Source organism: Mesoplodon bidens, assembly GCF_964165515.1.
Source record: "Mesoplodon bidens genome assembly, chromosome: 3".
Taxonomy (NCBI): Eukaryota; Metazoa; Chordata; class Mammalia; order Artiodactyla; family Ziphiidae; genus Mesoplodon; species Mesoplodon bidens.
In genome coordinates this window covers 101960781-101978960 of record NC_138178.1, presented here as the reverse complement: position 1 = coordinate 101978960, position 18180 = coordinate 101960781, and the positions used below count along the sequence as shown (strand labels likewise).

The window sequence follows — 18180 nt, the reverse complement described above, 5'->3', positions numbered from 1 at the left end:
GAAGTGAGTTATTGATGCTTGAGAGCAAGGACTGTGGCTTTTTTTCTTTTTTCTAAATCTTCAAGACCAAGCACTGTGCCTAACACAGAGTAGATAATTAGAAGCAATGAACAGTGTTAACTATGTATGAATGTAAGAAAGGGACAGAAAGGATTGGGAAAAAAACACCTGTTTCGCCACACTGATTGGATGATGGATGTTTTAACCCTTCTTTGTATTATTTTCACGTGGTTTCTATAATACAAAGCTTTTTTAAAAATATAATTTTATTTATTATTTTTGGCTGCATTGGGTCTTCGTTGCGGCGTACAGGCTTTCTTTAGTTGTGGCGAGTGCAGGCTTCTCATTGCTGTGGCTTCTCTTGTTGTGGAGCACGGGCTCTAGGGTGTGCAGACTTCAGTAGTTGTGGCTAGTGGGCTCTAGAGCGCAGGCTCAGTAGTAGCTGTGTCACACGGGCTTAGTTGCTCCACGGCATGTGGGATCTTCCCGGACCAGGGATCAAACCTGTGTCTCCTGCATTGGCAGGCGGATTCTTAACCACTGCACCACCAGGGAAGTCCTGGTAATACAAAGTTAAAAATGGCTCCTATGTATCCACATAACAAACTGCCCTTTCCCCCCTTGGTTAAAATAGACTGGATCCATAAAATGAACTACTGCTTAGCAATAAAAAGGAACAAAATATTAAATCATAAAATATGGGTGAGTCCCCAAAACTGTCTACTAAGTGACACTGACACACAAACATGAAGAGACTGAGCTTGCCTGAATGAGAATGTCATTTCCACCACTACCGCAGCTGTGTCACATCAGACAAGTGGTTTAACTTCTCTAGGGCTCTTTCCTTATCTGTAAACTAAGGATGACAGTCGTACCTACCTCACAGGGCTGACAGGAGAATTAAATGCTCGTGTGCTCAGTAAGTGTGAGCTAAAGCAGCCATTTCTATAAAAATTCTTCTGACGTCCTGGGAGCCCCTTCTGTCCATGACAGGCTGCACTGTTCTCTCTACTCCCAGTGGCTTGTTGCAGGCCACACCTCTCACCTGAGGGCCGACCCCCACTTCCTTCATAGCTCCTCCTGAACCCAGAGGTATGAAGGAACTTTAATAATTACACCTATTCATTCTTGAAGATCAGAAGACTAAATAGGAAAAAAAAAAAGGAAAAATTAACTCACTGGAAGTCTCACCCCGCAGTTAACCACTAATGTAATAGGGAAGAACCTTCGTATTCTATTACAAGTTAGTCACTAAAGGGCTGTTGCCTGTGTAAGCTTCAATTATACATAATGGCCCATCTCTGGGAACCCTGCCTCCCAGGTAGTTAGCATTAAGCTAAAATACCTTTTTTAGCTCACAAGAAACATCTTGACCAGGCCCACCTGTGAATGACTGCAGGGAGGAAGAGGACATGTTTGACTTTGCTCTCTCCCGTTTTAGTATAAAAGAAGCCTGAGTTCCAACGCAGGCAGCTGGTTCCTCGGGGGGCAGGAGTCCACCCTCTTCTCGGTTTGCTGTCTCTCCAAGTAAGTCGTTACTCCTTGCTCTAACAAGTCATCTCTCGGATTCACTGGCCTGCAGCGTGCACCAGGAGCTTGCACTCGGTAACACTAAGGTTTTGCTATATACTTTTTAAGACCTTTTCTTAGGCAAATACACCGTATCAGTATGTCTTCTTTTAATTAAAAAACGAGTTCATATTATGTAAACTTTATTTGATAACCCATCCCTTTACTTACTACTGCCCTTCCCCCAGAAACACCCCTGTCTCCCACTTGCAGCTTCTACTGGTCAGGCCTTTCCTCTGAACCCCCGGCCCTGCCGGAGACCAGGTTCCGGCCCCACCTGCTAGGCCCCGGGGCCGCCCCGCCCCGCCCCCGCCGCGGCCAGCTTCCATACCCGGCCCCGCACCCCGCGCTCGCTGTCACCGGGGGCCCGTCGCTCGCGGCTCCTCCGTGCGGCCCGTTTCCGGTGGGGCAAGGGCGTCTCCGCGGCGGCCCGGCTCCCGCGCGCTCAGCACCGCCGGCGGTGGCCAGATGCAGGCGGAGCGAGGAGCTCGGGGCGGCCGGGGACGCCGACCCGGCCGCGGCCGGCCTAACGGGGATCGCGACCGCGAGCGGGCGGGCGCCCCGGCGGCGGTGGCGAGAGGCGGCGGCGGGGATGGTGGCGGCCGCCGGGGCCGCGGCAGGGGCTTCCGAGGCAGCCGCGGAGGCCGAGGAGGAGGAGGTCCGCGAGGCGGCCGCCGAGAGCCAGGAGGCCGGGGCGCCGGGCCCAGTGCGCCGGTAAGAGGTGACGGCTGGTGGGGTCCTGGTCGGGGTCAGGGTCGCGGCCTCGTGGGACCGGGCCCGGTGGGGGTCCGGGCCCCGAGTCAGAAGCCGCGAGCGGCGTTCAGGGTACGCGCGAGCCCGACGGCGGCAGCGCCTGCGCAGGAAGGGCGGAGGGGGCGTGCGCCGGGGTGCGCACGTGGCGTGGGGGGTGGGTGTGCGTCCCTTGCTCCATCTCTGCTGGGCTGCCCTGGAGGGTCAAGGCCATGGGCTTCCCCAGCCTGCCCAAGGGGTCTTGGCCCAATTATTAAAGAACCCAGCGGCCGCGGCTATGTATCCGCAAGTCTAGTGGGCCGGTTGGGTTCGGGTGCGGGTGTCTGTGTGATTAACCCTTTTGGGGTGGGGACAACCAGGGCTTGGTCTCCCAGTGCCTAACCTCACAGGGAGACATTACTGTTATTAAGAAGGAGTGGTTTTGGGGGTCAGTTTTGTTCACTGCCTGTGCAATGCGTGGCACACAGTAGGCACATAATAAATGTTTACTCAGTGAAAGAATGACTCGGACGAGCTGGACTCTATAGTATTTGGGGGCGGGATCGGATGCATAGTTCTCTCTCTCTCTTTGTTTTTTAATAGTATAGTTCTCTTTCATTGTATATGTGTAGGAATCGGGTCGGTGGCCTTCGTCTATTTGAATTTTCAATCTGTAAATGTTTCAGCAGTCAGGTCTCAATTTTACTAGCAATATAATCGGTCATATTCACACATTCATAATTGGAAGTGTCTTACAGCTTGGAGCAGGGAATGGTTTGGGAGCAAACTGTTACTCTACTGATACCCTAGCTAAAGGAGTTAAATTACTGTCTTTATGAGCTGCTCTGTTATTTTAACATTTGTAGTACAAAACTGTCTTTATATTTTGAATTCCCATGTGCATAGATTAAAAAATTATTATAGTCTTGGGTTGAGTTAAATTTCCTATTACTGAAGTATTGATATTTGTAATATCTTAAGGGCATAGTAGGTAGGATGTCCCTAAAGATAGGAGTTCTGTACAGAAATAGAGTTGGAAAAAAATACAAAATTTAAGTGTGCTATATTTAACCTTGTTAGGGTTAAGGCAGGTAATAAGTAAAATTTGAGAGAGGTATGAAGAAATTCTTAGAGTCAGCTCACCAGGAAATGAAGGAAACTGACCAGTCTAGTGCACGTTATATATCACATCTTGTTTTTATAACATTATTTACCTATATAACTTTATTACAACTTAATTTTTTTAGTAACTTGGAAGTTGTTTAAATAACTTGATAACAAATTTGTTATATGTATACTTTATATGTATAAAATCTTGATTTTTATAGGTTAACTGACTTGCCTAAGCTGTTGTAGCCATTGGCAGAGCTGGGATTTATACCCAGCTGCCCTTGACTTGACTGTGTTTTATCTCTTATATTTTTGTGAACCAATTACTGCTTTACTGAGAATAAAGGGGACACTCCTTGGTTGCAGGGATCACGTTTTAACAGTAATTGTAGTAATGGTACCTTTGGTATTTGGTCTCTGTTGAACTAAATTGAGTGAAATGATGGTGTATCATTTAGAGATGAATAATGTATTTTTTGATTTATGCTAATATTGTAACCATTGTATTAAAACTTTAGGCTTTTATCCTTTTTTACAATGGTCTGAAAAATTCCATCTTGTGTTTTCTTTTAGGATTTTCTTACTTCACAGTTTAATGATTCAGTGTGTCAGTGAATGTAGATGCTTCGCACAGTGCCTGGGGCATAGCTGCAGCCACTATTACCACCACCATCATATTTTCAGGCAGAGGTGGATGAAGAGAGGTTGGAAAGATTATTCCTTCATTTTGGTTTGGGTTGGTGGCCTGTAAGGTCACTTCCACGTCTCAGATTCTGAAGTGCTCTTCCTATTTAGGCTTGCTAAGAATACCATTCTTGGTGCCTAAAGGCTAAATGGGACAAGGTTGATTAAGGTGCCTGAGGCCTCCTTGCTCTCATATCCTATGGTGCATTTGTGCCCCAAATGGAGATTAATTGAAATGATTAGAAAGAAAAAAAGTTCACAGTAGAGTTTTAGCTGTGTAAGGACCAGGTACCTAACTGCAGAATTGAATACTGTCTATTCCCTTTGCTACTGTTGTAGACTGCTACGGATACATGGCTTATAAGTAGAAAACAGGACAAAATAAAACTAAACAAAACAACTTCTTGATAGGTAATACTCCAAGGTAACTTAGTTGAGTACATTGCATCTGCTACTCTCCTGCTCTTAAATCATTTCCTCTATAGATGGTATGAACCCCAAGCCTATGGAGTTTGGATGTCATAAGGCTAATTATCATGTCATAAGGCTAATTATCTTCATTGAATACCCACTAGGTGTAATATTGTATTTAATGCAATCATTAACTTAAAACCCCAATACTAGGATTTGCATAGTATTATTTTAATATTTTTGATGAACTGTTGACAGAGAGGAAGTCAAGGCCTACTGGCAGTCCTTGGAAATTTTTTTCTTCCCTGAAATATTAATAGTAACTTACATTTATTGAGCACTTAGTATGAGATGAGAAAACTGAGGCACAGTTAGATTACTCACAGTTAGGAGAGCTTAGGTGATTTGCCCAATATCACTCAACCACCAAATTAAGGAGTCTGAATTCAACCCAGCCATTTCGGCTCCACAGCTGAACCTTTTAACTACTACCCCAAACTGCATCTGGAGTGATTCTGAGATTTGAAGAGTGGATGTATGGAGGACTTGAGTGATCCTTTTCACATACCTGTTTTCCTGATGTTTTGATATGATTGTAAGGTTTTAAGGTAATACAGATACCATATTCAATTATTGTGGGTGTCAGATCTTTGCTTTCTTGCTCCATGTTAATGTGTCAGCTGCTCTTATTCATTTTTTTTTATACATTTACTTTTTTTTATTTTTGGCTGTGTTGGGTCTTTGTTGCTGTGTGCGGGCTTTCTCTGGTTGCGGCGAGTGGGGGCCACTTTTGGTTGCGGTGTGCAGGCTTTTCATTGTGGTGCTTCTCTTGTTGTGGAGCATGGGCTCCAGGCGCACAGGCTTCAGTAGTTGTGGCGCATGGGCTTAGTTGCTCCGCGGCATGTGGTATCTTCCCGGGCCAGGGCTTGAACCCGTGTCCCCTGCATTGGCAGGCGGACTCTTAACCACTGCACCATCAGGGAAGTCTCTGTATTGACTTATTTTTTTAATTTATTTTTATTTTTTATTTTATTTTTTATTTTTTTTGCGGTACGCGGGCCTCTCACTGCTGTGGCCTCTCCCGCCGCGGAGCACAGGCTCCGGATGCGCAGGCCCAGCGGCCATGGCCCACGGGCCCAGCCAGCCCACGGCACGTGGGATCCTCCCGGACCGGGGCACGAACCCGCGTCCCCTGCATCGGCAGGCGGACTCTCAACCACTGTGCCACCAGGGAAGCCCCTGTATTGACTTTTTAAATAGAAGTGTCACATCATTCTTATGCATGGAGTCTAAATACTATAGTCATTTAATATTCGCCATCATTATCTATTTTTCCACCTTTTTCTTTTTTCGATGTTATTATTATTTTTAAAAATTTTCTTTTCAAGGTTTTCTTTTTTTAAAAACATTTTTATTTTTGGCTGTGTTGGGTCTTCATTGCTGCACACAGGCTTTCTCTAGTTGCGGCGAGTGGGGGCTACTCTTCGTTGCGGCGCATGGGCTTATTGTGATGGCTTGTTGCAGAGCACGGGCTCTAGGCGCACAGGCTTCAGTAGTTGTGGCGCACGGGCTTAGTTGCTCTGAGGCATGTGGGATCTTCCCGGACCAGGGCTCTAACCCGTGTCCCCTGTATTGGCAGGCGGTTTCTCAACCACTGCCACCAGGGAAGTCCCTCGATATTATTTTTTTCTTCCAGTTTGAGTTATAAGTGATGTATAGCACTGTATGAGTTTCAGGTGTACAGCATGATGATGTGGTGTGCATACATCATGACATGATCATCACAATAAGTTTAGTGAGCAACTGTCATCTCATGGATGAAAATTAAAAAAAATGGAAACAATTTCCTTATGATGCGAACTCTTAGGATTTACTCTAACTTTCATATATAACATACAGCTGTGTTATATTGCTCACGTTAACATTACATCCCTAGTACTTACTTATCTTATAACTGGAAGTTTGTACACCACCATCCATTTAAGAATCACATTAATATGAACAGTGAGAAGACTTACATTATTCCTTATTCTTTTTAACTTGTTTTTTAATCCCACATCTCCCTTAGAGCTTGACCCAGTGTAATATATTTTTGAACTTGAAAATCTTTTAGTGATTACCCTTTCTGCTTCCTTGTAACAATTTGTGATTTAAAAAAATGTTCTGTAACCTTAAGGCTTGAGTATAAATTTTTCTTTTAGATTAAATTAAAATCACATTGATTTATATACAGTCTATTTTAATTAGCAGTTGTTAAACATGTAAACTTTCATGTAAATTTCATGTAAAAAGATCATGTAAATAATCTTTTTCCCTAATGAGTTTAGTTGGGTATCCATGAATGAATATTACTTAGTGCCCGAATGAGACAGGATTCACTGTCAATTCTCTTCCTAATTTTTCTTTTTATAGATGTAAGTACTGAGAAACATAGTTCTCATAAATTGGTAGATGGGACTGGTTGGATTTTCGTCATAAGTGTCACTCAACTCTTTGAATACCTTTCTGATTATATGCTGAAATCATTACTGTAAAACATTTGAATGATCTGTCAGCTGACAACTAGACTAGGTCCTCCTCAATTTTGTTGAAAACAAGGAATTGGAAACTACTGATTTGTGAAAGGTCTCAATACTTTCTCAGTATCTACACCTGTATTTCAAATTACCCTTTGCTTGGGCTTCAGGGAATGCACCACAGTCAGACTGAGAATGGCCGAGAAGGGGTTGCCTTGTCCTCCAGTTCTAAGTGTCCTGTATTTCTAAGATAGACTGCTCTTAGGAAAGAGTATGGACATTGAATATTTGGAACTGGAACTTGATTCTTTTAACAACCTGCTTGTTCAAAAACCCTTAGGAAAATCTATATGACCCCCCTCCCCCCATCCAGGCCTATGCCTACTCCATCAGAGGGCTGCTGAGATCACATTACTTACGAGCTCTCCTTCCTATCAGGAGCCTGTGTAGAGCCCTGTGAAAAAGGGCTCTAAACAGGGAAAAGAGGAAATCAGTACGTGAAGGCTCTGCTAATTGCACTACTGTCAGAAGGCCCTGTTCAGGATCTCCTTAGGGATGGTTTCCCCTCATCTCCCCTCATCTCCTTGTGACCTGAACCCTATCTCTCACTGAGCTCAGTGCCCCGTATTTGAGCTACCTTAGCCCTTGACTTTCTGCTTTGTCCTAGAGGACAGGAGCTTGTCTTGTTCACTGTTAAGTTGAAAAAAAAAAAAATCACATTACTTACTTTTTTTTTTTTCTTTCCTTAGTAAGGTAGTTTATTGCATGTATTCACCCAGAAGGTTGGAGTATTTTTTTTCTGGGATTTTTTTTGGGTTTTACGCTATGTGCAGAGTATGGTTTCCAATTTTCCAATTTTTTGTCATTCTTAGTAGTGTTACTGTCTCTGATTTAAACTACTGCTAGGATGGAAAATGGCAAGCTCATAATTCAACACGGCTACATTTCCTGGGGAATTACGTAGTAAGCCATTTCTGCTTTTTCCTTTTTTCTTCAGAAAAAGTAGTGATTACGTTTCACAGTACTGGGCAAGTGACCTCTAGAGAGGCTATGTAAGAAGTCATTTGGTCTTAGCCACACCACAGCATGACTGACAAGCATTTTTTAAGAAATTAATTTAAGTGGTTGTAAAGGTGTTTTCTCTTCAAATGTCGCTATTTCCTGATGCACTTTGAAATACCAAAGGGAGAAATAAAGACCATACTGACACAATTATTTCTATTTTATAGAAGCTCCCGATTAACTTATTAGGGCACTACATTCATTCTCTTTAAAATTTCTTTTTCTTTTGTTAGAGCCGTTTGTGCGTGTGTGTTGAGGTACCAAGAATAAATTCTTTAATACTTCTTCTTTTTCCTTTTGGATGGAAATAATCAACAACTTTGTTGGTCTGAATATTTTCTACAGAGTTTTCATGGGGCAGTGCCTTGATAATTGTTATAGATGATATCACACTTTTGAGTGGGTTTTGTCAAAGGGTGTTGAGAAATACAAATTGATATGCTTAGTTTTATCCTGATGTCGCTAGGATGCTGTTTTTAGAATTTGACTAACCTGATGTCTGTCAGCCTTAAATTACTTAAAAGACAATTTCTGTAAAGAACAGTACTCCCAAGGATGCCATTTCTACCATCCATGTCACATCATTGGTATATGTAAATAGCATGACAGTTAAAAAAATTTGTAAGAGACTGATAGAATGAATTCCCCATTGTACATATTTAATTCGCCTTTTTTCTTCTTGCTATTAAGGACTGATACAAATACCTCTGATCCATATTTCTTTAGTACCAAGTCAAACTTACATTGAGGGATAGCAAACACATTTTAATATTAACCTCAGCAAAGTATTGGGATGACAGGACTGTTGCCCAAAATTCATATATATGCTTGGATTATCAGTGCTGTGATCCCTCCGTTTCTGTATTTAGCTGTGGGAAGTTACTAGCACTGGGAGATTTTGTCAATGGATGTGTATTTTGTGAAATAATTAGTCACCACATTTAGATGTCTGTAGTCTCTGGCTTGAAAGGACCATTAACAGCTGCATTTTGGGAAAATGTAAAATACTTAGCCTTCTCTCTCAAAGTCTAATGCAGTGTGAATTTCATTTAAATCATGGATTTGGATCTGTGGTTCTATTATGAATCTGAAGTTCACATCCCAGTAGATGGATTCATGATATTGAGGACTAGGATATTTTGCTCTCATTTTTTTTCTTTTACTACAATGCTGATGATAAAATAACAAGTCTTTGTTTAATACTTGGACTAACTAAAGCCTAGTCTTTTTTTATACTACTGAAGAAGGCTTAATCCCTGTTGCAGATACACAAACTTCAGGTCCTTCTGAAGAACTTGTGAGTTCTCTGGGAGCAAAGCCTGATTAAGAAATGAATATTTTTCTAAAGGCAAAGCTTGGCTTCCTATTTTCCCTTACTGTCCCTCACCCCACTCCCAGGTTGTATTTTGGTTTGCTGCTTCTTTTTTTATGTCAGTAGTATTATGATTTTGTAGGACAATTCCTGTTAAGTTTTTCTTAATTTTTATTTTATATTGGAGTATTTTTGATTTACAATGTTGTCTTAGTTTCAGGTGTACAGCTAAGTGATCCATTATACATATACATATATCCTTTTTCAGATTCTTTCCCCATATAGGTTGTTACAGAATATTGAGTGGAGTTCCCTGTGCTATACAGTAGGTCCTTGTTTACCTATTAAGTTTTAAAAAGTATTCTTCTTTTTTTCACAGTCAAGAGAATCATTGAATTAAGAGGTTAATAGAAAATGTTATTTTAAGAGCAATTATTTTATGTATATTGGAGGGGAAAATTAAGCAGATAAGTTGGTTTTTCATTTTTACAGTATGGAAGTGGACTTAAAATGGAGGGTTTTTAGACAGAATTGGCAGGGAGGGGAGCTTCAGGTTTGCACCTCATCTGTTTCCTGAGTGGCTTCGTGGGGGGCAGGGAGGAGAGGGGAAAGTGCTGTTGAAGCCTGAGGATGGGTGTCCATGCTGGTGGGGGCATCACGGTGATCCCATGTGGGACGGGGTCTCTGAAAACTTAAGTATTAGAGTTGAAGAATTATGGACAAATAGGAATTACTGTTTCAAGGTGGTAGATAACGGGACTTCATAGACAAATGAATAGTTAGGGTATAACTTCTCAAAACCTACCTAAGTTCTGCTTTTTGCCTGTCTCTCTTCCTTCCTTTCTCTCCTCCCCCCAGCCCCCGCCCATGTTTTTTGTTTCCTGTTTTTTCATTTTTCTTTCAGGGGCTATATCACATGGCGGTCAGTGATGTGTGTTTTGCAGTGTAGCCGACTGGTTAGAAACCTACCTTCCAAACCCCTACTTACTAGTTGTAAAACCTCAGGAAAGTTGCATAAGCTTTCTGAAACTCAGTTCCCTTACCTGTAAAGGGTGACTAAGAGTGTCTACCTTACAAAGTTGTAAAGATTGAAATTAGATGAACACAGTCAAAGGTGGTTCTTTTATCTACAGTCATGCTGCTGTCCTCCCTCATGCAGAGTCTTAATCATCTTAGAGTATGCAGGTCAAATGCAAAACTACACTTAGTCACACACAGGAACTTACAGATGTATAGAATATTTAGAATTTGTATTACTTATTGAATAAGGTATTATCTTTTTTCATTTAGAATTTCCTTAAAAGCTTTGAAGCAGTAAGTCTCCCAGCCTTTACTGAGAGGCTCTGTGCGTGTGTTTCTGGGTATGTTTTCAATGCTCTATCAGGAAATTTACAGCTCTGCCTTAACGTTCACTTCCTGCTTGTGTAGAGCCTCAAGGTTGGCCTGAGGGAAAAGATTAGGGCCTTCTCAGATCTTTCCTGGGCATGCCCACAGCTTTGCACATGTGCATGGCCGGCTAGATTCTCAGGAATATGTCAAAGCTTTACAGTGCCCTCTTGGGCATCTCATTCTCCAGTTTTACCTTATAAGTTTCAGCCTCTTTTGAGCCCATCTGGTATCACTGCCTCAAGTGGCTGTGATTTTAAACTTTTGCTGCTGATTTTTTTTTCTTTTTTACAAACTTCCTGGTTATATGACTGTTTACCGAGGGTGAGTTCTAAGTCTGCTCAAATAAAAACAAGATCTGAGGGCTTCCCTGGTGGCTTAGTGGTTAAGAATCCGCCTGCCAATGTAGGGGACATGGGTTTGAGCCCTGGTTTGGGAAGATCCTGCATGCTGTGGAGCAACTAAGCACGTGTGCCACAACTACTGAGCCTGTGAGCCACAACTACTGAGCCCACATGCCTAGAGCCCTTGCTCTGCAACGAGAGAAGCCCCTGCTCACTGCAACTAGAGAAAGCCCGCCTGCAGCAATGAAGACCCAACGCAGCCAAAAATAAATAAATAAATAAATAAGTTTATTAAAAAGAGCAAGATCTGAGAATGGAGCTTTTTACAGAGCTTCCAGAAAAGTCAAATAGTGACACCTCTCTGGGGATGGGACTTTGGCAAGCTTTTCTACCCTCTCCAGTGGCTGCAAGGCTGCTGGTTTTCACAGTCACCATTGTAGTGAGGCTTTTGATTTTCAGGGCTATTGTAGAGCTGGGTAGAGTGGGATTGGAATAAGCAAGTTGCTGTTCTTACAGAAATTTAGCTGTTTTTCTTGAATAAACACTCCTTGGGTTGTTGCAAAGTTTTGGTTAATTTCCATAGTTCTGAAAGTGTTGGTTTTAACAATTTTTTGTCAGTGTTCTTGTTGCTTTTGTGGCAGAGTGGATATTCGGAAGTCCTTACTCTGCCATTCTGGAAGTGCTTCTATCCTACTGTGTTTTGAAGCAGCCGTTGCTACTCTTTCTAATTTTTGGAAACTTCTTTTTCTTTTTGTGACAAAACATGTCTCCCCTTAATGCTGTTATGTGTAGGACAGAGTTCTGTTCTCTGGAACAAGAGCGTTTTTGACTGAGCCAAAACATAGGAAGAATTCCCTTAAGACTAAAAACTGCCCTGGGGGACTTTTTAATGTTTAATTTGAGAGACTTTTTTTTTTTTTTTTCCCTGAAACTGTCAACTTGGGATTGATCACATATAGTCAGAGTATGGTAAGTAGGCAAAAATGAATGATTTTTAATTATTTAGTCAAATATGATATTTTATCATTTTATGAGACTATTTTCATGATTGATTCCTCTGAAGATTTTGGCACCTAATTTACAGTTTATATTTTTTAGTACATCCTGGGTGACACTCACTTATATGTGATTGATACACACCACATCACGGCCTCTATCATGTGATTTCTTCAATTCTAAACTTCTCAAATTTGACTTCTTCCAATATTCCTCCCTATGTTGTCAAAATTAATCTGTTTCTTTTCCTTCCCTTTTGTATCAGAGATACAGGTATCTCCTAAGATCAAAAGTTCTACCTAGTCTGTTAAATAACAGAAAAATACCAAGAAGAAAATAAAAATTACGTGTAATATCATTACCCAGAAATAACCACTGTCAACATTTTGCTGTATGGTCTTTCGATATAAAACTGGAAAGATGTCATGATAAGACTTTAAGGAAAAAAGATAATATGTATTTATGTGAAAATTATAAGATGTGTACATTAATTTAAAACCCTGAAAGGGTGTGAATACGTATCAAGCTATTAATCTGTGTTTGGAGTGGGGAAAATGTAGGGACTATGTGGAACTTTGTCTTTCCCTTTATTCAAATTTTTTATAGTCGTATATTATTAGCAACATAAATACATAGCATTTGAAAAGAGGATTTTGCAAATAAACTTTGATTAGAAAATAAGACAAGATGGGCAGGCAAGACGATGCATATACAAATAATAGGGATTATCTCTGGGTGAAGGGACTGTGTGGTGTCACGCACTGTACAAAGGACTTTGTGCAGAAAGACAATCACTTTAGTTTGGACAGGTTATGTTCCTGTCTCTCTCCTATTTCTCTCTCCACATACACACACACTATTGTTTTTTAAATATCTTTATTGGAGTATAATTGCTTTACAATGGTGTGTTAGTTTCTGCTGTACAACAAAGTGAATCAACTATACGTAGACATATATACCCAAATCTCCTCCCTCTTGCATCTCCCTCCCACCCTCCCTATCCCACCCCTCTAGGTGGACACAAAGCATCGACTATTTTGTTTTTTCTTAAAGATTTTATTTTGAATCTTTAAGAGTAAATGGTAGACATGATGTCCCTTTACCCCTAAACACTGCAGTATGTATTTTCTTTTTTTTTAATTAATCAGTTTATTTTTGGCTGCGTTGGGTTTTTGTTGCTGCTTGCAGGTTTTCTCTAGTTGCGGTGACTGGGGGCTACTCTTGGTTGCAGTGCGCGGGCTTCTCATTGTGGTGGCTTCTCTTGTTGCTGAGCTCGGGCTCTAGACATGCGGGCTTCAGTAGTTGTGGCTTGTGGGCTCTAGAGTGCAGGCTTAGTTGTTGTGGTGCATGGGCTTAGTTGCTCTGCAGCATGTGGGATCTTCCCGGACCAGGGATCGAACCCGTGTCCCCTGCATTGGCAGGCGGATTCTTAACCACTGCGCCACTAGGGAAGCCCTGTATTTTCTAAAAGCAAGGAAATCTCGTACATAACTATAGAACAATTATTAAAATCAGGAAACTAAATTGATACAATACTATCATCTAACTTTATTGAGATTTTTCCAGTTGATCCAATAATGTCCTTTATTAGGCTTTGAATCTTGAGGCAATGACGTATAGATGTAGGATAATTAGAGATTATTTGCTATAGCAATTATCATGGCATCCTCACTATTTCTGTTAGGTGACTGAGTGCTCAGTTTCCTGCTTGGGTTTTGTTTTGTTTTTTTTCCCCAGCCTCTAGACTTCTCATCTATTTTATAAGCTACTCGAAATTCTTTTAGTAAATTCATTTGCTGCCCACGTTTGCCAGAATTGATTTCTATAGTTGCAACCCAAACTTTGACTGATATATTACATTTCTCACACTCTCTGGTTTTCAAAATCTTATTCATCTTCACATGCTAGTTCGAATGCCACCTTTAGTGAAGCTTCCAGTTTTCCTCGGTTAGCAATGTGGTACTTTGTAAATAGAGCACTTATTTTTAGTCTTCATTTTATTATAGTCAGTTATTTACTTGTATGTCTCCTTCATTAATTGTAAGCTACTTGAAGGCCTGTACATGATATAGCACTGTGGTGTTCAGATGAGTGATAGGATTTATCAATAGAAGGTAATTTAGAAGGTAAATGGAGCAAGCTAGAGAGTGTGTGTTTTTAGACAGTGCCATTTTGGGAGTTCAGGTCAGGGGAACCCTTTATGTTTCATTTGCCTTTGTTATGCTATTTGAAGTACCCTTCCTTTGGTGGTTGAGAGCTCAGTAACTAAAAAGTTATTGCTCTCCCAAGGGCCAGATCTACACAAGAGCTTTAAATCACATTGGATTTTATATTTTCCTTGTTCTAAATCTTTTAAACTTTCCAGTGTAATGCAAACCACAGATTTTTTAGACTGTGAGAATAAAACAGGAATTATAGTATCCAGAGGTCTTATATGTATAGCGCCCCTTTTCACTATTTTGTTTTCTATTTATGTTTTAAACTCATTTGTTGTATGTATTATTCAAACGATTCTTATTTCATCTATACTTTGGAGTCCTTGCCATTTTTATCTTTGCCATTTTTTTGGTCAGTTATTAAATAGAAAAGTTTTTTTTTAAAGCTGTCTGATTTATATGGTTCTGTATATTTTAAATTATATTTGAAATGTTAAAGTCCATAAGAAATTTTAGTGTTTATTTTTCTGTTTTTTCTTAACTATTTCCTAATCTGTTACTAATGAATTGACAAGAGTACATGTTTGTTAAATTTAAACTAGAAGTTATTTATAAAAATGTGCTGTGTTAGTTCTATGTATAGAATAATGGGATTGGAGAAAAAATTTTTTTTTTATCTAGCAGGGAATAATGAAAGTAACTAGCTTTTTAGTGGTGTTTCTTTATGCTATAAAATTAGGTCAGGACTAACCTAGGACAGAGCATTTCTTGTGCCCTAATTTTATTATTATTGTTACTTTTGTTTGTTTTGCCAAGTAGAGATTGTAGGTTCTTTATTTGCTTCAAAGAGATGGTGGGAACATGAATTAGGTTGCTTACAAATATTTAAAAATCTATGTTAGGGACTTCGCTGGTGGCGCAGTGGTTAAGAATTCACCTGCCATTGCAGGGGACACAGGTTCAATCCCTGGTCCAGGAAGATCCCACATGCTGCGGAGCAACTAAGCCCATGCGCCACAACTACTGAGCCCACATGCCACAACTACTGAAGCCCGTGCACCTAGAACCCCTGCTCTGCAACAAGAGAAGCCACCACAGTGAGGAGCCCGTGCACCGCAGCAAAGAGTAGCTAGCCCCCGCTCACCGCAACTAGAGAAAGCCCGTGCACAGCAACAAAGACGCAACGCAGCCAAAAAAAAAAAAAAAGCTATGTTAATTTCCTTTCAGATAAACTTCCTAATGAAAGCATATGCAGAAAGAACCTTTAAAACTATGTTTTTTAAAAAAGTGTTGATCATATTCAACACTTAGATACTCTTCTCTTGGTGGGAGTTGATACAACTCATTAATGAAACCATTTGACATCAGGGTTTAGCCTGTGACCCAGCAATTCCATGTTAGCAATTTATCTTACAAATATGTCTGAATAGTTAGCAAATGTAAGTAGATGATTGTTCTTTGCAACACTGCTTAAAATAAGAAAAATCTAGAAACAACTTCCTAAATGTCTGTTAAGAAGGACTGGTTAAGTAAATCATGGTATGTCTATGCAGAGGGATACCATGTAGTTATTAAAGAATGGGGTAGATATGGAAAATGTCTAATATCAAGGGAAAAGGTTACTTCAGAAAACTAAGTATAGTATTACATTTGTATAAAAAGAAGATATTCATACATAGGCATACAATGGAAGGCTGTATAAGAAACGTATGTAGTGGTTACCTTTGGGGAATAAGAATAGGAGAAAAGGAAGATTTTCCTTTATATCTTTCTGTACTATTGAATTTTATTTTGTTTCCATGAACATGCATTACTCATATGAGTAAAGAAACAAACATTAATTTAAATTACCTAGAACTGCTTCTTTGTAGGCCCTGAAAGCCATCCTTACATTTAACTGATCAGAACTTCCCTGTGAAGGAGGCTGGCAGTGTTAAGTGTAGTTTTTTAAAAATAATTAATTAATTAATTTTATTTTGGCTGCACTGAGTCTTCATTGCTGCATGCAGGCTTTCTCTAGTGGCGAGTAGGGGCTAATCTTCATTACAGTGTGTGGGCTTCTCATTGCACTGTCTTCTTGTTGCAGAGCACGGGCTCTAGGCGTGCAGGCTTCAGTAGTTGCAGCATGTAGGCTCAGTAGTTGTGGCACACGGGGTCTAGAGCTCAGGCTCAGTAGTTGTGGTTCACGGGCTTAGTTGCTCTGCAGCATGTGCGATCTTCCCTGACCAGGGATCGAACCCGTGTCCCCTGCATTGGCAGGCGGATTCTCAACCACTGTGCCACCAGGGAAGCCCTAAGTGTAGTTTTATAGATGAAGATATTAGTAGTTGGGTGGATTTAGGCCTTTTAAAGGATATAGCAAGGTGGTTGGTGGTGGAATGAATACCTGAGGTTTCTAACTTCTAGGATGAGACAAGTTTTTTGTTTATGAACGAACAAAACAATGAATTGTGAATTGCTTTTTTTTCCCCCTCCTAGAAGGGGGGTTATGTACTTTTCATGCTTTCCTATCAAGCATATATATCTTTTCTAATACAGCAAATGGTTAGGCTATATTGAATTGTAGTTTATCCCTTAGATCTGTTGACTTAAGTTTTTTTTAGTTTATTCAATATGTATCTCATTGCTCTTAGAGATAGCAAATGTGGGGTAGTAAAATGTGGAGATGGGAATTTAAGATTTTCACCAAATGACACAGAAATGGAGGTTTCCGCCCAGTATCCTAGGTCTACGTGTGTGGCTTCACCACACTGTACTCCCTAGGCTGTAAGAAGCCATGCTTCTGTCCCTCAGTTTCTAGTTCCTTAAACGTAAGGGATTCTAAATGAGCTGCTGTGATATTAAAAAGACTGGGAAACTTTTAGCATCCCACTTGCCTTCCATTCTCAGTTTCTTTTTCTAAAACTGGGACCTCTATAGCAAACAACTATTTATTCATTCTCATTCTCTCTCTCACTTATAAAACATTTAAGTGTGAAAAGCCTTTAAGAGACCACTCAGTTTTATAATGTCATCATTATAGTTTATAATCAATTAAATCATCCTGTAGCTTAAAAAAAATCGTGTTAGATTCAGATTTGCTCTGTAAGTCCACATTCTGGAAGTGCAGACTGCTTAAAAGTGACTGTGAAATGGTGATGCTTCATTTCTCTTTACAAAAGTTAAAGGATTTTTTTTTTTTTTAAATAAGAAGTGAATAGTAGAGAGAAAAGCAAATGTGTAAGTGCTCTTTGGCCTAATCAAATAAAGGACAATTGAGCCATCTGTCAAATGCAGGTTGAACTAGATGTATGAACTCCAGTGCCCTTGTCCGGCTCCAAAACAGGAGTGAAAAGAAAATTCAAGCCACTCCCAGGCATCATCTGCTGCACAGATGTGTCTGCTCGCAGCTGAAGTGAAACCAGCAGCCAAAGTACAGTTTTAGCCTTGAACAGCAGGTGGGGTAAGCAGTCAAACATTTTTCCAAATGGGAGTAACATTCATTTCATACTTAGTCATTGATTGAACAACCATGGAATGCGTGCAAACCTGAGTGGGTTCAAACCTTAGCTGAATAGATTAGAACAACAGCAACAGCAACACATTCTTCACTGTGATTATAAATCTTTACTCCTCAATTTTGACTATTTCCTAGATTGTTGATATTATTTCAAACTAGACTGGAAATCTGAGAAATGATGTACACTCATGATTCTCTTTTGTGTTTCTCCTCCCCTTGTTTTGTTAGAATCATACCGTCTTACCCATAGAGGAAAAAAGAGTGGGAATCAGAGAGACAAGTTGTAGGAGAAAATCTTCTTTAATGAGGGGGTTTCTTATCTCTTGGGTGTGTGGGCTTTATCTCTGATTGTTGGTGTATATGTCATGGCCAAGGGTAATTCAGGCAAGGATAATTAGCAAATGTG

At 40.4% G+C, this 18180-nt stretch overlaps 1 protein-coding gene across 1 annotated transcript in view; it reads left to right on the top strand.

Annotated features, from left to right (window-relative positions):
- Positions 1-1956: 1956 nt before the first annotated feature.
- AVEN (apoptosis and caspase activation inhibitor) overlaps positions 1957-18180 on the top strand; it is a 164626-nt gene continuing 148402 nt past the window's right edge. Inside the window, exon 1 of the mRNA XM_081227521.1 lies at positions 1957-2283. Within this exon, the coding sequence (XP_081083647.1) occupies positions 2038-2283 (246 nt within the window). The 5' untranslated portion in view covers positions 1957-2037. The remainder of the gene's footprint in view (positions 2284-18180) is intronic.